Source organism: Staurois parvus, unplaced genomic scaffold (assembly GCF_062004578.1).
Source record: "Staurois parvus isolate SC_StPar_1 unplaced genomic scaffold, SC_StPar_1.0 ptg000662l, whole genome shotgun sequence".
NCBI classification, from domain to species: domain Eukaryota; kingdom Metazoa; phylum Chordata; class Amphibia; order Anura; family Ranidae; genus Staurois; species Staurois parvus.
The window spans coordinates 3015821-3041336 of record NW_028318458.1 but is presented as its reverse complement, the minus strand read 5'-3'; the positions used below and the strand labels follow the sequence as shown (position 1 = coordinate 3041336).

The 25516-nt window shown below is 42.4% G+C and overlaps 1 protein-coding gene across 2 annotated transcripts in view; it reads right to left on the bottom strand.

The window, feature by feature from the left end:
* PTGER1 (prostaglandin E receptor 1) overlaps positions 1–4733 on the bottom strand; it is a 32062-nt gene extending 27329 nt beyond the window's left edge. The window contains exons 1-3 of one of the 2 annotated variants that reach the window (XM_089651773.1): positions 4395–4733; positions 3901–3967; positions 1978–2871 (exon numbers count right to left, since the gene is read on the bottom strand). In XM_089651773.1, the coding sequence (XP_089507899.1) occupies positions 1978–2784 (807 nt within the window). In that variant the 5' untranslated portion in view covers positions 2785–2871; positions 3901–3967; positions 4395–4733. The remainder of the gene's footprint in view (positions 1–1977; positions 2872–3900; positions 3968–4394) is intronic. The other variant, XM_089651774.1, reaches the window with a different exon arrangement.
* Positions 4734–25516: the final 20783 nt, after the last annotated feature.

Below are 25516 nucleotides of genomic sequence, written 5' to 3'. Positions count from 1 at the left end.
TCAGTCCCTCTGTGTATCCTTCTGTACATCAGTGTCAGTCCCTCTGTGTATCCTTCTGTACATCAGTGTCAGTCCCTCTATGTATCCTTCTGTACATCAGTGTCAGTCCCTCTGTGTGTTCCTCTGTACATCAGTGTTAGTCTCTCTGTGCATTCTTCTGTACATCAGTGTCAGTCTCTGTGTGTTCCTCTATATATCAGTGTCAGTCCCTCTGTGTATTCCTCTGTACATCAGTGTCAGTCCCTCTGTGTATCCTTCTGTACATCAGTGTCAGTCCCTCTGTGTATTCCTCTGTACATCAGTGTCAGTCTCTGTGTGTTCCTCTATATATCAGTGTCATTCCCTCTGTGTATTCCTCTGTACATCAGTGTCAGACCCTCTGTGTATTCTTCTGTACATCAGTGTCAGTCTCTGTGTGTACACCTGTACATCAGTGTCAGCCCCTCTGTGTATCCTTCTGTACATCAGTGTCAGTCCCTCTGTGCATTCTTCTGTACATCAGTGTCAGTCCCTCTGTGTATTTCTCTGTACATCAGTGTCAGTCCCTCTGTGCATTCTTCTGTACATCAGTGTTTGTCCCTCTGTGTATCCCTCTGTATATCAGTGTCAGTCTCTGTGTGTTCCTCTATATATCAGTGTCAGTCCCTCTGTGTATTCCTCTGTACATCAGGGTCAGTCCCTCTGTGTATTCCTCTGTACATCAGGGTCAGTCCCTCTGTGTATTCCTCTGTACATCAGGGTCAGTCCCTCTGTGTATTCCTCTGTACATCAGGGTCAGCCCCTTTGTGTATTCCTCTGTACATCAGGGTCAGTCCCTCTGTGCATTCTTCTGTACATCAGTGCCAGTCCCTCTGTGTATTTCTCTGTACATCAGCGTCAGTCCCTCTGTGTATTCCTCTGTACATCAGTGTCATTCTCTCTGTGAAATTCCTACTGTTATCAGTTAGCATTGTTCCCATCTCTCTCTGTGGACTATAGAACACTCCCCTCTGTGTTATGGAGAAGAGGAGAGGTGGAAGTGTTCTGTAGTCTTGCCCTAAGGAGACAATACTGCTCCTTCTCCTTAGAGAACAGTGAAGGAACATTTTCACCCTTAGACAAGAGATGTGTTACTGACAGGATCACCCCAAACAAACAGGTGGGGAAAAATCCTGAAAAAAGAAAACAAGCATGGCCACCATGTGTAAGAACTGGTAAAAGCAATACATTTCTTTTTATCTTGGGTTTAGATACACTTTAAATAACTTGCTAAAGCTTGGCTTGGGAATAGGGAAAGTTTTAAGGACCTTTTGTTCAGACCGGAACTGCCTTTTTTTCTAGAAAAGTCAATGGGAGCGCCGAAGCATCTTGACGCAGAAAGTCAATTGCAGGTCAAATGCACCTATGAAGAAAATCAGAGGTGATCTAAAAAGAAAGTGAATGCACCTGAAAATGTCCTGCATTTGCTCAACTACTACAAGTCGTCAATGTGAGTGCTTGTTTGTTCTCGTTGCCACAGAAGTGGTTGTTTTTCTCTTTCAGCGTTTCCTTCCAGACATAAATTTCATCAATAATCACACAGAATGTGCTAATTGCCTGTTCTTCAAATCATCTCTAATCCCCTCCAGTAGGCATTACAGATTTTCCTTTTTGATTTCAGTAAAACCTATACTCAGTAAAAGTGCTTTTCCTTTTTCTTGGTAGAGTGTAGAAGATGCTTGAACCTTTGTTGGATTTATTCAATCATTGGATGCCTTATGGATTTACGTTTGCAGTTTATTCTTTTTTAAATTTAAATGTACCTTTACCAAAAAAAGTTTTGTTAGGTTTGTTTTTGGGTGTTGTAATTTTACTTTGTGCCACATTCTAATTACATGGGTTCCATATCCAATGTTACAAATAAACACTCTTACAGGTTGGGAATCGTGAATCACAATCAATCAAATCACAGCTCTATTAGGAGGGCAAGCAGACAGAATACAATGGAAAAGAACCTACCAGCAGAGGGCTCCAGCATACGCATGACACCAGTGTGATTGCCAATAACTGTACCACCATCTCCAAATCATGGGAACGAGCTCCCCGACGGTGTCTCCTGTGGTCCCTTCCAGATGTTCTCTGAATCCGAGCTCTCAGTAAAGTAACTCCAACTATCATGTTGCATATCAGAGCAGCAGACAGGGACCCCAAACCTAATCCCGAAAACAGCAAGCAAAATCCGGGGGGCTCCTGCAAAAAGCACCAGGTTCCTGAAGGTTGCAACCCATACGTTCCATAACCCAAAAATGGAAGGGTGGACACTAGAAGAACTACTGCCCAGGTCAAGGCCAAGCTTATTCGTGCTCGGTTGTGAGTCACCATAATAGAATGCCAGAGAGGTCTTGTAAGTCCAAGGCAACGTTCACATGCCATGAGAAGACCAAGAAAGAGTGGAGAAAGGCCAAAGAACACCATACAGCATCCGAGAAACTGACATCCAGCCATTGATATTCCTCCATGGGAGTATAGCCACAGAACGAAGGATCCTGCGATGACATGTCCAGCCAAGTCTGTCACTAAAAGACCTGAGGCCAAGAGGAGGAACTGCGCTCTGGATCTTCGGAGGCGCCGAGAGTGGGAATATGCCCGAGCAAGGATCCAGAGACCAAGAGCATTGGATAATGACCCTATTGCCATGGACAGGGATGGAAGGAGTGGGGTGGATGATGTGGAACGAGATGGTGCAGTGGTATAGGAAGGAGAGGTTGGAGGCCAAGGAGAGAACATTGAGGAAAAAGAAGAGTTGGAATGTAGAGGTGGGGACATTAGAGGGTGATAAGCTAAGAAGAAACAGTGATGGGGCTGTGCAATATGAATGATGTGGCAGTAATTGTCAATACATGCAGAGGCAAACTTCCCAGGGGGATGGATGGTGGACCAATTCAGAAGTTAGGTGTAGAGATGTCATCAATATTGTGAACATGAGGATGAGGATGGAGGAAAAACAAACAAGAAAACAAAGTTATTTTTTTTTATCATTAACAGCATTTTTCTTCAACATACAGGTATTACCACTAATATTTATATAAAACAACAATCCCGATACTTATGCAAGTTTATTACTTTTTGTTATTTTAAACTCCTCTTTTTGCGCAAACCTGACATACTGCCAGAAAAATAACACATTTTGTAAAAAGCAATGTGTACTTATATTCTTATGTCTTTCACAATTATTTGTTAAAATAAAATGTATATATACTTATTATTATTGTTATTAATAGTAATAATAATAATAAATATATATATATGTATATATATATATATATATATATAATTATATTATATTATATTTATGGTCATGCAGGTTCTTTCAGTGTCTAATGGAATTTTTATATATAACTCTTTAAATCTCAGGGGATAAGTTATGAACCAAGTTTTATTATGGCCACTGTTCAAAGATTCAAAATGTAAGTTTTTGGGGGGTTATTTTTTGGCAAAACAAAAATCTAATTGAAAAAAAAAATTCTACATGATACTTTTACCTTTTTTCATGGGAACCCATAAGATATAATTCCCAAGACAATATTTTGCATGTTTGATCGTCTAGGACAATGCTCACCTTAGATGTAGACACATCAAAAGCTATGTTTAGATGACCATAGATAACTGCTGATAGTTGTGTTTAAATTTATGCTATGACAACAAGTAAAATGTGAACCAAAGTTTTACTGTGGCCACTGTTCAGAGATTCAAAGTGTTAGAATTCTTTTTTGCAAAAAAAAAAAATCAGATTTAAAAAAAGATCCAAAGTGTTGCTTTTAAATTTTTTTAGTGGATGTCAAAAGATGCAAGTCCCACTATTCAGAGATTCAAAGTTCTAGATTTTTTTTTCCAAAAATAAAATCTGAATAAAAAAAAAAAGATCCAAAACGTTACTTTTACCTTTTTTTTGGACGCCAAAACATGTAACTCCCTAAATAATATTCTGCACTTACAATCATCCAAGATCCTGCATAAAAACACAAAAAAAAGCTATGCTTAAGATGACAATTACGTAAATAACTGCCAATAGTTATGTTTAAATTTCCTCTATGACAACAAGGAAAATGTGAATATATCCCTTGGAAAACAATAGATCCTCCTACAGCTTGAAAAGACATTATGAAACAAGTTATAAATACTCATTGATTATTTTCCTGTCGTGCCTTTCAATCGTAAAGCTACCTAATAAAGGATATCATTATTTCATGGAATATTGAGCACCTGTTGGAGACCTCCTAAACATGTTAATTAATAGACATTTGCGATTTTCCTGCAGCCCATCAAACTTTGTGTATTATCCTGAAATTCTGTATTTATCAATATTGTTAGATTGTTCTTACGGGTATGTCACTTACCATGGGTTTACAGTTTTTAAATCTGCCTGTAACACTCACCTCTTTTTGGGCCGTCTAGGATCTCTGGTGGGTCCGTCTTGTTCTTTGTTGGGTGACAATCCTGGGGTGTGTCTGCTTTAGCCACAGTCCATGATGTGCTTGTCCTATTTCACTTTCCTTATTACAGCAATGTCCTGTCCTGTTCTTCTCAGATGATCTTGTGCCTTTTTTCCTGTCAGTGGATTCTTACCAAGCACCCTCTTCTTCTTCTCTCCTATCCCCTTGGTGTCTCAACTCAGTCCATTCTCTGTACTTGTATGTCCCTTGTCTGAGCTCCACTCTCCCTATCGCAGGCACGCTATCTTCTTGTGCTTCTCTCATCCTCCCCTGGATGGTGCCTCCTCCTCCTCCTCCTCCTCCTTCCACAAGGACCAGGAGAAGGGTGAAAGAATGGGGCGAGAAAAGACAGACAACAGGAGGAAGAATAGTGATGAGATGTGAGATAAGAGAGCATATTAAACACTTTTTATTTAAACTTCAATTCCAAGCAGATATAAAAGACACAAATCACTGAAGTTCTGCATTAAAGTGTTACTAAACCCACAACAGTACAATCAGTCTGTATATGCAGTAAAGCATGCTTGTTATACCCACTGTGGAACCTAAGGGGTTATTCCTCTGCATTGTGTAAAAAGGCTAATTGATTCTGTCTTCTCTGATCCTCCCCTTCTCCTACTGTCCCCAATCCATCTGCTAGTGCAGAGCTCTAGGAGTCACTCTGCACATTAGTGTGTATTGCTAGAGAGGTTTTTTTCTTTGGGAGGGTGCAAGTGATCAGCACAGAGCCAATCAGCACTGTCCAGACAGAGAGTCAGGGATCATGCAGCCTCATAGGACAGTCAGAGGAGAATGAAAATGCCTCCTACAAGCTTTACCAGTGCTTCGCTGGACAGTAAAATCAGTCTGTATATGCAGTAAAGCATGCTTGTTAAACCTGCTGTGGAACCTAAGGGGTTAATCCTCTGCATTGTGTAAAAAGGTTAATTGATCCTGTCTTCTCTGATCCTCCCCTTCTCCTACTGTCCCCAATCCATCTGCTGATAGTACAGAGCCCTAGGAGTCACTCTGCACGTTAGTGTGTATTGCTAGAGAGGTTTTTTTTCTTTGGGAGGGTGCAAGTGATCAGCACAGAGCCAATCAGCACTGTCCAGACAGAGGGTCAGGGATCATGCAGCCTCACAGGACAGTCAGAGGAGAGTGAAAACTCCTCCTACAAACTTGGCTGGACACTAATAGAAGTCACAAGACTGCTATATACTGCTGAATAGAAAAAGGTATTTAGAAGTTTATATTTACTAAAATAAGTGCATTTCCGTGTTCTGGTGGGTAACCAGATACAGTGAATGCAGGGTCCTGGGTTTAGTAACTCACATAGAAGAAAAATATATTTTAAATATATTTTAAAAATATTCTTCCCAAATATATTGACATATTTGAAATACTACAATTTGGGCCATATTCAATATATTAAAAAATAAATAAATATATATATATGTTGCAATGCATTTTTTATATATCACAAAATATATTAAAAATGTTTTTAAAAATATTTTTTTTATAAATATATCCTTCAGATTTTTTTTAACATATAAAAAAGTAATTTTAACATAAATTTTTACATATATTTGTAAATGCATTCCAAAAATGTAGAATAAATGTATTTTTAAAGACATACAGTATATTTGAAAATGTATTTTTAAAAATATGTTTAATATATTTTGTAATAAAAATGCATTTCAACATACAGTATATATATATATATATATATATTGAAATATATTGAATACGGCCAAAATTGTAGTATTTCAAATATATGTCAGTATATTTGCAAGAATATATTGAAAATATATTTTTCTTCCTTGTGGGAACACTTTACCTAATACATTATTAAACATATTTTTAATGCAATTACTGTAAGTCCCTGAGTTTTACTTAGTATCAGTCCCTTGTGCAGCATAGCTCAGACTGAAAGATGAAAAAGCAGTACATGGACACTCATGTGCTAACAAGGAGCATGCCGATAGGAGGAGAGAGCAGAGTGATGGTCTGCAGCCTCTCTTTTCTGTCCAGATACATGCTAGTAGAGGGACAAGATCTGTAAATGTTACTTCCAGTCCAAATTCAGTTTTTTTTATTTAATTTTTAAAACGTATTTTTTTTTTGGACAGACTGGAGAGGATTAAAACACCTGCTAATTGCTGTTTGTCTCCACCATTAAGCCTGGTTCACACCTATGCATTTCTTAGGGGTTTTTGCATTTTGCAGAAACTCACCGCAGTCCATTTACCATGGTTTCCTATGGGACAGATTCACATCTATGCGTTTTCAGCCACTGTATTTTTGGATAGGGTCAGGGATTTTTTTTCCTGCAGCAGATTGTAACACGCATAGGTGTGAACCAGGCCTTAGGGAGATTCACCCTCTTTATTTACCATGTTTAATGCTATCAAAAGTGAAAGTGAAAGAAAATGCCAATTTTTTAGGTTGTCCCCAAAACAGGAATAGTGTGGAAATCGTTCAATGGGGACACTTGTTCTAGTGACAACCAGGGATTCCCTCACTTCCCTCAAATCCCGATTTGGCTATGGGACAGGAAGTGAAGGGAACTTTCCCCAGTTGGACACAAATGGCAAAAATAAACTGGCAGGGGTTATAAACCTCATTTACTATATCCAAAAGGAAAAAAAAACAATAATAAATGAAATTGATTTATAAAATTAATCTTAGGGAGAAATCCTGGGCAATTCAGTTCTTGAATGATCGCCTCCAGCTCCAGGCACTTTTTAAAATAAAAATGGGCCACCAGGCAGGGTACAAAGTCAAAAAGCAGGTTAGGCCACAGTACTAATCTTCAATACAGAACTGTCCTCTGCTGTAATTCTTTTTCGCCACAAGATGCCCTCGGTCTTCCTGACTGAACTGCCCCCAGCTTCATCCAGCCCTAAGCCCTCATGCACACTGGACATTTTTACAGCGGCTGTTTTTGGCTTTTGATGTTTTTTCTACAGCCAGTAACTCCCCAGCATGTCATCCTATATGTCCATGCACACATAGACTGGAATCAACGTTTTTTGGCTGGGACCTTTTTTTGGCTGGAAAAAAACCCAGGACTAGTGGGTTTCTAGAGGAGCTTTTTAGCTGTAAAAATGCTCTAATGCCGAAAAACGCTGCAAAACGCCGCAAATCGGTGTTTTAGACTTTTTTTTCCCAAAAAAAATTTAAGGGGTAACAAAACTCAAACGCGGGAAAACAGCTGCTAAACGCTAATGCAAAAACTCTAAAAAAAAAAGCTGAAAGGCCGGGATGGACGTGAGAGTGAGGAGCTCCAGCACGGCGAGATCCTGAAGCAGCTTTTTGTGGGACATTCCTCCACCCCAGCGAACTATGGGAAAGGTAGGGAGACATGTCTCTACCCCCCAACCACAGCGGGACGGCGACGCACAAGTCAGCCATAATATCCCCGCGCTGTTCCGGACACAGAGTGTGGCCAAACACGTGGACGCACAGGCCTCCATACTGCCTTGCCCGAGGAGTGACTCTGAACTCCAGATGGAAGGGGAGGTGGACGGGCATTCATCCGCTCCCCCCCTCCCAAGTCTTGCAGACCTACAGGGGGTTGCGGCGGACATAAAGAACACGCTGTCAGCCGCCATTGTGGAACTTCGTACAGATATTCACACTATCGCAACTAGATTGGGAGAAGTGGAACGTGCTACAGGTAACCATGCGGATGCCAATAAACAAGTCCAATGGACATATGACTCTCAACTATCCCAACTGCTAGAAATGCACAGACATATTGAGGACCTAGATAACAGGGGCCGGAGACACAATATTAGGGGCTTCCTGAGGCCATTGAACAACCTAACTTAGAGCAAGCGATGTGTACCAGTTTCAATGATTTGTTAACTAAGCCTCCTGACACCCAAATTGATCTGGAAAGGATCCATCGCGCCCTGCGCCCCAGACCAAAAGATGCTGAACCACATTATTTGTAAGTACTGGGGTGGGCTCCCCAGGATACAGTGAAGTCACGAACGAGGAAAGCAACCCCAACACCAGCTTTTGCCACAACAGAATTTTACTTAGATGTGGCAAATAAACACAACCCCAAATGCTGGGAACATACAATAAATTTCCATACACCCAGCCCAAAGGCTGAGACCCTTGTGCTGCACAGCTCCTGATGGATGAAGGTAGAAAATGAAGTAATTTACCTACTGGCGGGCACAACTAAGCTGCCACACCTTACCTGGTTTTACCCTAAAAGAGCAGGAATCAGTGTAGGGGTGTATGGTATGGGCTAGCCTGCGGTGCAGCACAACAGCTTACAATCTTACACAAATCTACAGTATTCCCTCTCCCATAACTGGTCCTGTAGCACGTGCCTGAGTATTCCTTCTGAGCAAAACACCAGTCTGGCTTGAGTTTGTAGGATTTTATCAGCTCTCCAATGTGAAATGTCACTTTAAGTTGTGGAGTCCTTCCAATGATCAGTAACAACACTTGTGGCCTGACACAAACAGAGACCCTAACTAACTAACTATAGGCCTGGTCTCAGTCTCAAGGCGCCAACACTAAAATGAGGTGCGTGCACGATCTTACCGACCCTGGTCTGCTTTGCATACGCTGGTGACTCTGAACAGAACAAATGTCTCTCCAACAAGCATGCGGTCTTGCCGTATATGTTGCTTAGTTCCTCTGCTCTCATCAGCCATCCTGGCAGTAATCTCATCAGCTTCCTGGCAGCAATCTCATCAGCATTCCTGGCAGCAATCTCTGGTTATTGAGGGGTGCTCTCACACCTGGATGTCATCAGATTCTCAGCTCACACGGCCCCCCTCATTCACCATTCTCCAGAACATGGTTGCTCTCTCTCCTCTGTGTGAAAACTCCACCTCTTCATGAATATAGAAATCTCTATGCAGTCTGAGGCTGTGTTAGAAAAACAGTGACATCTTGTGGCTAAACTGCAGAATGTCAGTCAAAACATTTAATTTACTCCACACAAGCAGTATTCAAACAATGAGAGCTGTTTTCCCATCTCACAAATTTCCCCCTGAAGGAGGAAATTCTGCGTAAGGTGAGAGAGAGGGGCCGTGTGATGGATAATGATACTGAAATCAAAATGTTTCAAGATTTGTTGCATATCACCCTGCAGAATAGATGTGCACTTCGTCCTCTTCTAGATGTGCTCAGAAACTGAAATATTCTATATAGGTAGAAATTTCCTTTCTGCTTATTGGCAACCACAAGAGGCAGAACAGCTCTTCTACGCACACCGGAAGATCTCCCTACATTTTGTGATCAATTGGATAGCCCACATATGGACTTGCCGGAGTGGTACACTTTCTTTTTCCCTCCAGAACTGTGGCAATACGTCTCCCACAACCCTTCCCCTAAAGCACGACACCGATGGAGCCACCGTAGAATGGACCCTCTATCACTGACACCCTTAACTACTCGCCAGCTACGGAAAGAACTGGACCAACACAGCCCTGGTCCTTCGCCTACAATACGCCGAGATAGAATGGCCGCTAGGATCCCGTGATCTTCCTTGATGAACACTTTTCTAAGAACAGACCTATACAGTCATTCTGGCTGCTTGGCTTTTTAAATGGCTCACTCCTTTGGAGTGCTTACACATCTGGTTGTCCGATGTGAGAACCACTCCCCAATGTTGGTCCTTCTCGTCCTCCTGGTCCTGGCAACCCTACTCTAGCATTTTATCAGGAAGACATTTTCTGCTGGGATTCGGAGTATGTAGAGGGAGTGATCAGATTTCTTGCTCCTCTGCAGGATATCATACAGTGACACTGTTGAAGCTCTATTAGAGATATGTTGTTTGCTAAAACGGGCCTGGCAGCAGAGTCCACAGCTTGGTCCTGATTCAGCCTATAGAGCCTGGACCTTTTGGTCCTTATAGCTCACTTTCCCATTGGGTGATATCCTGGATACTAATTATATATACTGCCTTTAGTGACAGCTGTGGGTCTCTGGCCCTTTGGGTGGTCAACACCTTATATTGCTCACATTCTCGGGGGGGGGGAAGGGATGGGGATGGGGACAGGAGGAGGGGAGGGATAGTTGGGTAATGAAGACTGTATATCCAATTTTTACTGTTTAAATGTCTGTTTGAGCCCATTTTGGTTAACTTGCTATTTCTAACTGCTCACTTCTTTGGCATGCTTTCACAGCTGATCGTATGAGAACAGCTTCCCAATGTTGGTCCTCCTCTTACTCCTAGCCCTTGCAACCTACTTAATCATTTTTTCATTGGGCTATTGTCAGCCGGGGTTCGGAGTATGTGGAAGGAGTAACCTGATTTTCTTGATGCAGGACGAGATTGAAGCCTTATTTCTATCACTACATCAAAGTAGCTTGACATTTTTTTCTTTGGGCCTTGGGCTCCAGATTACGGATCACTAATGGTACTTGTTATCTGCCACTACCCTTATAATTACAGTAACCCAAACAGATATTATCCACTAATTTCGTGATGAGATTAGGGCCACCTGCATCCCATATGTTTTTACTTTGGCTTACTTGTTCACCTGGTTATTTTTGTGCTGCTTGGTACATTGGTGCTCTAGCAGGGCTCCAGCAATTAGGAAATGGTTCACTAGATTGAATAGTATTGAAGAAATGGAAGAACTTATCTCCATTGCATATGACCACCTTACTAAATGTATATCTTTATGGTCCTGCTGGATACACTTCAAGACCAAATCCAGTATGAAATTTACATTAAGTGCAATGATACCCTCTTGTAATACCTTATGATGCCCCATGGTTTGGTCTGTCTGTTGGGTGACTGCCGTGATCCGGGAAAGCACTTCTTTGCCTCTGCATTCGTGGGGGGATTGGAGTCGTAGTGTCCTGTCCAGGGGCGGACTGACAACTCATGGGGCCCCCAGGCAATAGGGGATCATTGGGCCCGTGTCCTTGCCGAAACTCCAAAAAGCCTATGAAAAAGGTACCAGGGGCATCTCATGGGGCCCCCTACTGACCCCGGGCCCTCGGGCAATGCCCGAGTTTCCAAATGGTCAGTCCGCCCCTGGTCCTGTCCCACCTTTCCCTACCGATTTGCTTGAAGAGTTTCCCATCTTAATGTCCACATCTCCACCCGTCCCTTATTTCCCCCACACCCTTTTTTTTCTTTTTTCTCTTTCTCTCTTCTCTTTATCCCCATCTGAACTTACTCTTCGATACGCCTTTTGTTTTCATGTCTGTTTCCATATTTCTATTTGTCATGGTTTGTGTAGACACGAACTCCTTGTGGCTTTATGACAGTTTCTAGAGATTGTATGTATGTAAGATATCTGATTTCTTTGTGAATATCGCTATTCATTCTTGCAACATATAGTTGGTCATGTTGATCTGCCTGCTATGATCTTGTACTTTTCTGCATTTATGATGTGACCTAAATTATCAGTTTTATGGGAAAAAAAAAAGTTTTTAACGTGACTTTACACAGCTGACGTTACCAGCGTTATCAAAACGTCCCGTGTGCATGAGGACTTAAGATGCAGGAGATGCAGGTCTTTATGGCTCCTCTCAATGACTGATAGTGTATGGAAGCACAATATCACCTCCACCCACAGAAGAGAAGGAAGACCCAGCACTGCATGTGATTTGCCTACAGACATCTATAAAAGGTACGTATAAAATATAAAGCATAACATACAGCATGGGTAGCCTCCAGAGGCTATCATTGCAAAAGATAACAATGTGGCTGTTCCCCCCTGCCAGACAGGGTTGTGTTGTATGTCAGAGCTGTGTAATTCTCAAGACAGCATGGACATAAATAAAAATCCTTTAGCAGGTAGAACAGATCTCATTTTTTTTTTATCTGCATATTTAGCTGTTTAGCTGGAGTCATGTTGCAAATTCCTGTGCAGCTCAGTAACCCATCAAAGGTCTATTTATAAGAATCATAATTCTTCCCTCTAATCATTGAGCTGCTACTATTTCACAAGTGTATGGAGTTTTCCAGATCATTTAAAATACATACATTTCCTGCTTATCATTTTGAAGGCTCAGTCCACCTAGCAATGATTTCAACTTTTGTAGAAATAGCAGAATAGTCAGAAAGCAATGCTTTCTGACTATTTATTTTATCCTCCAGGGAATTTATTGGTGAGACTTCTGCACCTGAGTTATTGTGTCTGATCACCTACTGTGGCCATTACTTTGGGCTCCCACCAACCCTACTGGATTTTTAATTGACTTTATATCAGTGGCATCCCGAGGCAGGTGCGGGGGGTGTGCGCCGCACCGGGTGACACCGACCGCACGGGGTGACACCGGACCCGCTCCATGAAAGGTAAGTTGTAAAGCAAGCTGATGATCCCCGCAGGATGGATCGGATCTGCGGATTGGGGAGCATAATGGATTGGAGTTCGATCCATTATGCTCAATCCGCAGATCCGATCCATTCTGCGGGGATCGTCGGCATGCAACCTATATGGGGTGACACCGGACCCGCCCCACGAAAAGGTAAGTTGTAAAGAAAGCCGATGATCCCCGCAGGATGGATCTGATCTGCAGATTGGGGAGCATAATGGATTGGAGTCCGATCCATTGTGCTAAATCCGCAGATCCGATCCATTCTGCGGGATCGTCGGCATGCAACCTATACGGGGTGACACCAGACCCGCCCCATGAAAAGGTAAGTTGTAAAGCAAGCCGACGATCCCCGCAGGATGGATCGGATCTGCGGATTGGGGAGCATAATGGATCAGAGTCCGATCCATTATGCTCAATCCGCAGATACGATCCATTCTGCGGGGATCGTCGGAGGGGGGGTGTTATCGCACCAGGTGACACCAACCCTAGGGACGCCCCTGCTTTATATTATGGAAAATGTAGCAGGAAAAGCTAGAACACACAAAGGTACTTGGGAACCTCTTAAACCGCTAAGTGGACAGGAAAAATTCAGGAGGGAGATCTCACAGTTATTGGTATTATTATTATTATCATTCAGGATTTATACAGCACCAACAGCTTGTGCAACGCTTTACAATATAAAGGGAGACAGTACAGTTACAATCCAATTTAAGGGCTCATTCACATCAGAACATGGTGTGGGAGACTGCACTCTGTACGTGTTTTCCGCACCACGTCCAATATGCACTGGGTGTGCAATATGCTATGAGTGTTATAATCCTGACACCCCAAATGCAGATCGCAAACTCACAGCGATTGCCTGCAATGCAATGGTACCACAGTGCCATGTGATCCGGTGCAGTGAGTTTTTGAAAAATAGTGCATGCACTACTTTTGATGCGATCCAATATGATTTCACCGCACTGATCGCTCTGCAGTGAGTCACATAAGAATCACACAGGAAAGTGGCCCTAAAACATGTGGGTTGGGGCCCTGCTCTTAAGAACTTACAATCTAAAGTTGTGGTTTCCAAATTGTAGCCCAGGGGTTGAATGTGGTTCTTTGCTTGCTTTTATCCAGCCTTTGGGGCACTTTTCCTCCCACTGATACAAGACACTATTCCTCCCATTGACACCAACAATGAGGCATAATTCCATCTACTGACATCAGCAATGGGGCACTATTTCTCCCATTGATGCCTATGATGGGGCACTATTCCTCAAACTGACACCAATGATGAGGCACTATTCCTCCTACTGACACCAATGATGGGGCACTATTCCTCCTACTGACACCAGCGATGGGGCATTATTCCTCACACTGACACCAACGATTGGGCACTATTCCTCAAACTCACACCAATGATGAGGCACTATTCCTCAAACTAACACCAACAATGGGGCACTATTCCTCAAACTGACACCAATGACAAAGCACTATTCCTCCTACTGACACCAATGACAAAGCACTATTCCTCCTACTGATACCCACAATGGGGCACTATTCCTCACACTGACACCAACGATGGGGCACTATTCCTCAAACTGAAACCAACGATGGGGCACTATTCCCCCTACTGACACCAATATTGGGACAATATTCCTCCCACTGACACCAACGATGGGGCACTATTCCTCCCACTGACACCAACGATGGGGCACTATTCCTCCCACTGACACCAATGATGGGGCACTGTTCCTCCCACTAATATCAAAGATGCATTGTTTACTCCCACTGATGCCAGGATCATTTCTACTCTCAATCGCCACAGGCCAGCCTCCCTGAAAGTGTGAAGGACAGTAAACTGGCCCTGTGTTTAGAAAGTTTAGAGACCCCTAATCTAAATGAAAGGGGAAGTAATACAACAGATAATAACTGTGTGTGTGTGGGGGGGGGGGGTGGTGGTAAGCTAATGGAGAAGGTCAAAGTACAGTTTTTTTAGGCAGATAGGCAGGATAGGCTTCTCTGAAGATGTTTTTTTTTGGTAGTAGGAGATAGTCGTTCAGGTCGAGGTAGTAAGTTCCAGAAGCTCTTAAGAAGCCTTGGAGGCTAGAAAGTAGGATGTAAGAGGGCTTCTAATTGGCCAACTGTTGGTGCCAAATGCCCCAAGATCCCACCCTGCTTCTTCTTGTATATTACAACAGCCCACTGCTGGTAGTTAGTAGCCTTTGCCATCTTGGGCCCAACTCCTTGCCAGAGGCCTTCCCATGACTAACCCCAGCCATTAACCTTTATATTCATAAGAAAGGAATATCCACACAGGAAATATACTTTCCGCATTTTACTGATGTTTTTCAAAGATGGCAATGACACATCACATTATTACTATAATACAGGATTTATATAGCGTCAACAGTTTACGCAGCACTTTACAACATAAACACATCACATAGACATTCTGACAGGTGCCTTTGGCATACATTGCTATACACAAAAGTGGACAATCTGTAGCCGTCATTGTGAAAGCAGAACATTGCACATCACTGATAAGCCCTCTTCCCTTAGCATCTCTTCTCTTCTCTCCTTCAGAGCACCACATTGTTGGGACCCATCTCCCTGTATACTAGATCTATAGAATTCTGCACTAGTCAAACCGAGATTCACAAGATGAAGCATCTTGCTCTGTCAGCCGAGATGACCAAAGTGTCTTCTGTAGTATACCAGTCTCTGTATCCATAGCTCTACCCAGCCGAGTACACTCCCAACTAATACTCTCCATCTCCCAGGATTATTAGTACTCACTCAGAGGACTCTAACTTGCCCATTAGGCTTTATCAGGGGCGGACTGACAACTCATGGGGCCCCCGGGCAATAGGGGATCATGGGGCCCCTGTGTCCTTGCCCAAACTCAGAAAAGCCTATGAAAAAGGTACCAGGGGCATCTCATGGAGCCCCCTACTGACCCCGGGCCCTCGGGCAGTGCCCGAGTTTCCAAATGGTCAGTCCGCCCCTGGGCTTTATGCATTCAGCTCACGACTCCCTTTCTGTCATGTCATGTTATATTGGCACTAATTCAACCCATTACATTACTACAGGAAGGCTTTGCCTATAAGGGGACCTAACACCCAATTACATAACTCCCTATTACCACACAATTGTGGGGCAGAGCCACCTAGTGGCATAGTAGCTAACTGCATCTACTTACACAGAGGTCTTTGGAGGAGCAAAGAGGATGATTTCGGTGATATCTTGAGATGAGGCTGATGATGTACCTGGGAACAGGGTTGTGGATAGCCTTGTATGTTGTTAGTATTTAGTTTTTATTTCACTGGGTGAGTGGAAGCCAGTGCAGTGATTGGTAGATAGGGGAGGCAGACACTTAATGGTTAGTAAGAAGAGTCTGGCAGAGATAATCATGATAAGAAGGCAGATATCCCGTGTGTAGATAGGCCAACCAGCAGACAGTTGCAATATTTAAAGCTGTTGTAGCATCCAAGTCATTAAGAAATCAGGGACTGACTCAACTCACCAGATTCCACTTTTGGGTGGACTGGCCCTTTAAATTAAATTAGATGAAAATGATAAAACCTTGTTTTCCTGGGATACAAAAATGTGAATACATAGACCAATCAGAGAGAAGTCCAGAAGGTAAACGATTAATCTGATTCCCCAACATACTTCATGTTTACATAACGAAGAAAACCACTCCATCTCTAACCGGTTGCTCCACCCTTCCAGTCACCTTAACCCCAGGAGACCTGATATCTCCATCATGTGACTCAGTAAAGTGTTTCACCACATTGGTGTACTTATTTCTCCTACTGATAAACAACTGATCCATCATGTATCCCCCTTGTCCTTTGACTGTATCTTAGGAATGAGTTGAGTGAACTTCAGATTTTAATAGTTATCTCAGTGAGAATTATGATCATCTTAAATTCACTCTTTATTTCAATGACACGGGATGGGGGGATTCTGTGGTCCTGCTGGGGAGAACTGACACAGCTGACAACACTGCTTGGGATTTCAGTACAGCAGAGACAACGTTGTCACTTCACTACAGGAAGTTAGAAGTGCACTGGATTCCTTGTAGATGGACAGGCATTTTGGTGTACTTGCAGCACTCCTTATAGAAAACACAGGGGAACTGTATGCGTATTGCGGAGATGTACCAAATCATTTTTTTTATATTGCACAGACATACACTTCAACATTAAGGACACCAATTTGGTAAAAAAACTGTGTTGCATCAAATGGTTCAGATGTTAACCACTTCAAGTCCAGACGCTTTCACCCCCTTCCTGCCCAGGCCAATTTTCAGCTTTCAGCACTATCACACTTTGAATGACAATTGTGCGGTCATGCAACACTGTACCCATATGAATTTTTCTGCATTTTTTTGAGACAGATAAAACTTTATTTTGGTGATATTTATTCACCTCTGGGATTTTTATTTTTTTGCTATATAAATGTAAAAATCCAAACATTTTGAAAAAAAACGCGTTTTTCTTATAAAATTTTGCAAATAAATAATCTTTCTTCATAAATCTTGGCCAAATTTTATTTTTTTAGTAAAAAAAAAAATAATCCAAATTAATTCAGTGTATAATAGCAGCTCTAATCGAATCAACTATTGTGATTACTATATTCATGATGCACAATGATATAGGCTTTAGGATATATTGATTTTGTATCATATTTTTTCTCTGGTCTATATATTTTACAAATTAGTTTATAACCAAAAACTATAATTAAAAAAAACATTTTACATTTTTATTTTTTTGTTATTATTTATGGGTTTTTTTTAACATACCATCATCCTAGCAGTATAGTGTCACCATAGTGAAGATTTATTTTTTTATTACACTTACTGCTTTTACACCCATGAAGGCTGTAAAAGCAATCATTTCTCCTTCTCTCTGACTGCATTCTTGCAGCCATTGAGAAATACTGTGTGAGCTGTGATTGATCACAGCTTGTCACATGGTACAAGGATGCTGTGAATAGCCCTGTACCATGTGACATCTGTGATCATTCACAGATTTCACTAGTAGTAAGCAATGATGTCAGAAGTGAGATCTTGCTTACTACTATTCATGTGATCACTGATTGGCCAATCAGTGATCACATGATCGGGACCTCACCAGGGGCGGACTGAACATTTGGAAACTCGGGCACTGCCTGAGGGCCCGGGGTCAGTAGGGGGCCCCATGAGATGCCCCTGGTACCTTTTTCATAGGCTTTTTTGAGTTTGGGCAAGGACACAGGGACCCCATGATCCCCTATTGCCCGGGACCCCATGAGTTGTCAGTCCACCCCTGGACCTCACACAGAGGTCCAGTACAGCGATCGGTGTTCCGGATCAGTGCCGCGTGCTCCCAGGGAGCGTGCACATGCAGGGAAGCAGGAGGACATTTATAAACGTCCACCCACTCCTGCACTGCTCCCGTCCAGCTGTTTATGTACATGGGCCGCACGGGAAGTGGTTAAAGTATATGTAAACCCTCACCTTGTAAAACAACTCATTCAGTTTATAATAGAAATTGAAAGGCAAAACATTTGTGTATAGATATAAAAACACAATAAATGGCCTCCCCCCCCTTTTTTTTTTATACATGAAAACATACCCTCTATTCTCAGCTGCATAAAACTTTTAGAGAGCTGTGGTGGAGAAGCAGCAGCAGAGGAGGAGTGTCAGCACAAGGCTGATCACTGGAGGAGTTCCCAGCACAGCTAGAGAACTGACCACGCTGTGCCCTGATGTCTATTGTGGTCAGTTTTGAATAGGAACGTTGGGGGACTGGAAGAACACCAGGGATTTCACACAAAGGAAGCAATACAAAGAGAACAGGAGACTTGTTTGTACAAGTACATGGTACATATCAGGAATATGAAATGTTGGGATGGCATAATATTTAAGTCTCTTTGGTTTTATGTGACACGGCTATCAATCTTCCTTGTATCCCAGGGGTCCTCAGTTTGAATCCCACCCAGAGCCATCTGCATGAAGTTTGTATATTCATCCTGTGCTTATGTACGGTTCTACCACACTCCAAAGACATGCTAGCAGGTGGCCCTAGTATGATAGAGACTTTAGATGGGGACTGATATGAATATACAGTATGTAAAGCGCTGAGTAAATGGTCAGTGCAATATAAATTCCTGTAATAAATAATAATACCAGAGTGAATAAGCCAGTTGGAGGAGATGTTTTCTTTTGTAAATTAAAAGTATTTTGGATATTTATATGATAAATATGAATTTTTTTTTTGTTATTAAAGTTGAATTTTTGACAGATATAAGACACAAATACATGCAACTCTATACTCAACAAATCAGAATTCCAGCAAAAAATAGCAAGGTAAAAATAAATGGCCCATCAAACAACAAAACACACAGGTTTGGCTGCAGTATTGAGCTGCTGCCCCAGTACTTCTTTTCTGCCACTATATGACCTCAGTCTGATGGCCAGAATCATTCCTTCCACTTCCTATAAACCAATCTGTCAAGGACCCGCCCACAGCCTATGCGTGGTGACCTTGTCTGTCTGTCACTCTGCTCTCTCCTCCTATCAGCATACTCATTATCAGCATATGAACTGATTGGCTCACATTTAATGCTTCAACGTAAGAACTTGAATTAGTATCAGCCTTTTCAATCCCTTGCAAAGCAGAGCTTAGACTGAAACTGAGAGAAGCAGAGCAAGGAATCAATCAACTGTGCTGGAGTGCTCAAGGAGCATGCTAATAGAAGGAGAGAGCATAGTGACAGAGAGGTGAGCTCATCAGTCTGCAGCTTCTCCTTTTACTGTCCAAACACAGACTGAATGAGGGACTATCCTGTTAGTAGAAGTTAACCCCTTCATGCCTAAGGGTAAAACAAATCTTAACGCCTAAGCACAATTTTGCAACGTTGACATGTGTTAGTAAAACCGTACATATCATCACAACTACTTTGTACATCCAGGTGAATTATACCTTGTTTTTTTTCAGGACAAATTGGACTTTCATTTGGTGGTAAATGGTAATGGATATCTCCTGATTTTTTTTATTATCAAAGGCAAACAGGTCCAAAATAGTAAAAAAATATATTTTTTTCAATTTAGCTGTGTGTTTCTTGTTACTACCATAACCTACCACCAAAGAACAACCCAAAATAAATTTTCCAGTTCTTGACGATTGCAGCGATACCATATATGTGTATGTTATTTGTTGTTTGTACCCATAGTACACCCCAGAAACAATAGTGCACATTTTTTTTTGGGGGGGGGGTTACCTAAAAAACACGGACACTGACACTAACTGACACTGATACCAATTAAAAATAAAATCATGAAATTTCACCCTGACCTTGCCCCAAACACTAACCCTGGCACTGAACTAGATCATACCTTGATCTAGGTATTTTTTCTTTATTTTTTCTTTTCTTTTTTAATATTTATTTATTTATTTTTCTTTTCTTTTTTTAACAAAATTTTTTTTTACTCTCTATGCAAGGAGTTAGAGAGATACAATGTATCTCTCTCCTCCATTCTGTACAGTGACTGATCACTGTGATAGCCAATCAGAGGCTATCACAGCGATCATGTGAGCCGGAATCGGGAGTCCTGGGTCCCGATCGTTAGAACGGGACCCAGGGCTGTCAGTGACACTTCCTCCTAGACCTCGCCCCCTAACACATTTCACCCACTCCCGGGCTTAGTAGTACGACTACTACCAGGATTGGGTGAAACGCATTAGATGGACATGGCCTGGGGGGAGGAAAAACTGAACCCTGTTTTCAAGTCTTAGAACTGGGCAACTTCAGTAAGCACTCCTATCTTCTGCTTGTTGTCTATCTATCTGGGTGGGATAGGCTTTTTTGGGACTCACCTTATTGAAAACATTGGAGCTTTGAGCGATACTATCATCTTTGTATTGCTTTCCAAAATGTAACATAACACAGCTTACTAGTCCTTGGTGTGGTGGCTGCATTCATTTTTTTTTTTTCCAGGGATGTTTGCTTTTTCTTTTCTCTGAGTTATTATTATTATACAGAATTTATATAGCTACAACAGTTTGCTCAGCGTTTTACAATATAATGGGAGACAATACAGCAACAATACAGTTCAATACAAGAGGGATAGGAGGGCCTGTTCCTTGGAGCTTACAATCTAAGAGGGAAGGGCTGGTGGTACAAAGGGTAATAACTGTGGGGGATGAACTGATAGGAGGAATAGAAGATTCCATTATTAGCTGAGGGCAGGATAGGCTTCCCTGAAGAGATAGGTTTTCAGAGATTGCCTAAAAGTGAGCAGAGTAGGCAATAGTCTGATAAATTGGGGTAGAGAGTTCCAGAGGATGGGGGAAGCTCTGGAGAAGTCCTGGAGATGAGCATGGGAGGAGGAGACAAGGGAGCTAGAGAGCAGGAGGTCTTGTGAGGAGCGGAGAGTACGGTTTGGGTGATATTTAGAGACAAGATCGGTGATGTAATTTGGGGCAGAGTTATAAATGGCTTTATATGTTATTGTTAATGTTTTGAATTTTATTTGTTGGGTAATGGGAAGCCAGTGGAGGGATTGGCAGAGAGGGGTGGCAGATACAGAACGGTTAGTAAGGTGGATGAGTCTGGCAGCAGCATTCATCATAGACTGAAGAGGGGATAGCCTGCGATGAGGTAGACCAATGAGGAGGGAGTTACAATAGTCAAGACGAGAGATAACTGGCAAATAACACACTTCCTGTCCCTGGGTGGCTATGTCACTCTTTCACTGTGTCTATGGAGGGAGCCGTGGTTGTCACTCCAGACTGCTCTCCTGATAAGGACTACAAACATGTCCACATCTCTTCATCTAGATTGCTAGATAGGAAGACATTCTTTGGTGCAGCTAACGGGAAGTGACGAGGACACCTCATTTCTGGCAAGGTCAACTGGGATTTTCTGTACTTACTTCTTACTGTGAAAAAAATTAAATACACGTGGTTGTAGCACGGTGGTGTGGGCTGTACAGGGTTACAATAGGCAGTGAGTAGGTGGCATAACACCTCCCAGCTGCCTTTCATATGCCCTTTGAATAGGAATCCACTGCAGATCGCTTTTGAGAGGGTGTAAGTGTAAACGAACCCAAATGGTGAACACAGTTTTACATTCAATATAATGAATTACTCAAGTCAGCAGCACCATAAATAGGTGTGAAACTGCACAGACAGAAACAGGTGGAATGTTATTTTTATCACAAGCAGAATAGATGTCATCCTGATAATGGTGACAAAAAGCAGCGACACGGATATTTTAGACAATGTATTAATAAACCTCATATCCTCATGTGTTCTCTGTGCTGACTGGTCCACACTGATGAAAGATTATCTGTGGTGGGTGTCACGATCGCGGCGTCAGACCCCAGACCTTCTCACCAAACTCGTGACCAAAGGGCTAACTGATCTACAACTGCGATGTGACGTGTGTAACAATGCCACACCCAGCTGCACCCTGCACAACGATTTTACAGCTAAGGGATACCGATCGATGTGCCAGCAGCCTGAATCGATTGTTACTCGGTCAGGTTAATTACGCAATTAACCCCTTCACACTGCCACCACCTCCTTTTTGATCAGAGAAAGAGGAAACTCGGCGTTCAGCTATAACACTACAATGGTTGATATAATCGACTGCATAACCTGGTCATAATACAGGCCTGTTATACAGAGGGTTAAAACAAACAGTAGCGTCTCTTTAAAGGCAGGGATTCGTAAATTGCAATTAAGAGCTATAGAAACAGTTCAACACTTTCAGAGAGAGAGATTTATTACTAAAAGGGTCAAACAGGTGCAATAAAAATATTTACAGAGAAGATGTAACTAAGATATATATATATATATATATATATATATATATAAAACAGCACAGCCCAGCAAAGAGATAACAGGGAGAAGTTAAAGGGTTAAGTTACTTGCCATTAAGCCTTGGATGTAAGCAGATCACGTTTCAGAGCGAAAGGCACAGGTCTCCCCAGGTGGTATATTGATGTTAAAATGGGAGATGTCTTCAACTTACTACTCTTAGGCTTGACTGCCTGCTTTAAAGTTTCCCAGCAGGGGGTGGTTCTGAAGTAAAAGACCAATCCCCTGTTTAGGGAGGGATCGTCAGGCGGAACCCTAAACTGGAGCCCACATCTTTCATAATTCATATTCTGGTCCATAACTTTCCATCTGCACAAGCGACAGTCCACCCGTGGGTATATTAATATGCAGACAAGTCTGAGGATTAGTTAGATATGAATTATGAAATTATATATTGCGCGGTTCACAATTTCTCTGTTTCGGCTTCCCTGACGGTCCGAGCTAAGCAAGTGACCCATCAAACTGTTCGCCTGCTCATTGGCCATCTGACGAGGTGTCCGGTTTTTATGTAAGTCTCTCATATTCCAAGATATGAGACATAGGGGAAAAATCGATTTGAGAAGTGTTCATCTAATTCTGTCACCTACGCTGAGCTAGGTTTATTAGCTCAGAGTCCCTTTCAACTCCTGGGAAGGCTCAGCTATCCCTTCACGAGGCGTGAAATTACACAGGTACTTTGGCCAGTGAGACTCCAGCTCTCTTGGGAAAGCTGGTCCTATCTCTTCCTAGGTGAGAAAGGATACAGCTTTCACAGACAGCTCGGCACCTAACTAGAGATGCCTTGGCCGGCCAGTGACCCATGAACAGTACACAAACACACACTGGCCAGATGTCTCCTCTCAGTGAGAGGGAGGGGTGGGGGGAAGGACAAGGGAGAAATATATGTGTCAGGACAGTTAATCCCTTTGCTAAGATGGAGGTTGAAATCAAAATGGTTGAACCGCGTCTATCTCTGGGTATACGCTGTTACAGTGGGTAATCGACTTTTCACAGGTATGGACATCTTTATAACACATCTTACTGCATGCGTTTTCTTGTGCTTTTAATGTTCATTTCAGTGTGCATTTGTTGTGTTAAAGCAGAACTCCGAGAAGATATAAAATATATCATTTAATGCAGCTTTCTAATTGTTAATACATCATTAAATAGATAGAGAGCTGAGCCTGATCATTGCTGAGCTGTGGAGAGACAGAGAGAGCTTGTGGAAAGTCCCACCCACCACCAGGAGAATACATAGGACGGGGATATGTACTGCTATGCATCCTGGGTGTCAGGAATGGACTTACCAATGGTGGTGGGACTCACCTACCTTGTGGGCTGCAGTACCAGGGCTGGCCAGCGGCTGCTCTCGGCAGCCAGAAGCTCACTCCTGCAATCAAGCCATCACCTGAGGCTGATTTCAGGAGGTGTATTTAAGGAATGGCCAGGCCTGCAGTCACGGCCTTGGTGTATTGTTCCCATGAGCCCCTGTACCTGCATCCTGTCTGCTTCCTGCTTGATCCTGACTCCACTTGATCCTGACTCTGCTTGAACTCTGCCTGCACCAATCTTGGCTACTCCTGACCAATCTTCTGCCTACTCCTTGTACCTTGTCTGCCCGTTTGCTACCGACCCAGCCCGCCTGACTACGTTGTGCTCCACATTTATATATATATATATCAGTTAAGGTTTGGGTTTGTTGCACCTTGTTGTACAGTGGGGCAAAAAAGTACACCAATTGTGCAAGTTCTCCCACTTAAAAAGAATAGAGAGGCCTGTAATTGGCATCATAGGTAGACCTCAACTATGAGAGACAAAATGAGAAAAAAAATCCAGACAATCACATTGGCTGATTTGGAAAGAATTTATTTGCAAATTATGGTGGAAAATAAGTATTTGGTCAATATCAAAAGTTAATTTCAATACTTTGTTATATATCCTTTGTTGGCAATGACAGAGGTCAAACGTTTCCTGTAAGTCTTCACAAGGTTGGCACACACTGTTGCTGGTATGTTGGCCCATCCTCCATGCAGATCTCCTCTAGAGCAGTGATGTTTTGGGGCTGTCGCTGGGCAACACGGACTTTCAACTCCCTCCAAAGGTTTTCTATGGGGTTGAGATCTGGAGACTGGCTAGGCCACTCCAGGACCTTGAAATGCTTTTTACGAAGCCACTCCTTCGTTGCCCGGGCGGTATGTTTGGGATCATTGTCATGTTGGAAGACCCAGACATGTTTCATCTTCAATGCCCTTGCTGATGGAAGGAGGTTTGCACTGTGATTTGTTCACACCAAGCTGCTTGCCTATTGCAGATTCAGTCTTCCCAGCCTGGTGCAGGTCTACAATTTTGTTTCTGGTGTCCTTCGACAGCTCTTTGGTCTTCACCATAGTGGAGTTTGGAGTGTGACTGTTTGAGGTTGTGGACAGGTGTCTTTTATACTGATAACAAGTTCAAACAGGTGCCATTGATACAGGTAATGAGTGCAGGACAGAGGAGCCTCTTAAAGAAGAAGATACAGGTCTGTGAGAGCCAGAAATCTTGCTTGTTTGTAGGTGACCAAATACTTATTTTCCACCATAATTTGCAAATAAATTATTTCCAAATCAGCCAATGTGATTGTCTGGATTTGTTTTCTCATTTTGTCTCTCATAGTTGAGGTCTACCTATGATGCCAATTACAGGCCTCTCTCATCTTTATAAGTGGGAGAACTTGCACAATTGGTGGCTGACTAAATACTTTTTTGCCCCATTGTATGTATTTGTGTTAGTTTTGGGTTCGGTTTGTTGCACTGCATTTATGTCTGTGTTGCCTTAATAAATTATATTGTTTTACACGCTATACCTGAAGTCTGTGTTTCCTTGTGTCGGTCCACACACCTCTGGTCATACCTGGAGCCCTGACACTGGGATTATTATTATTATACAGGATTTATATAG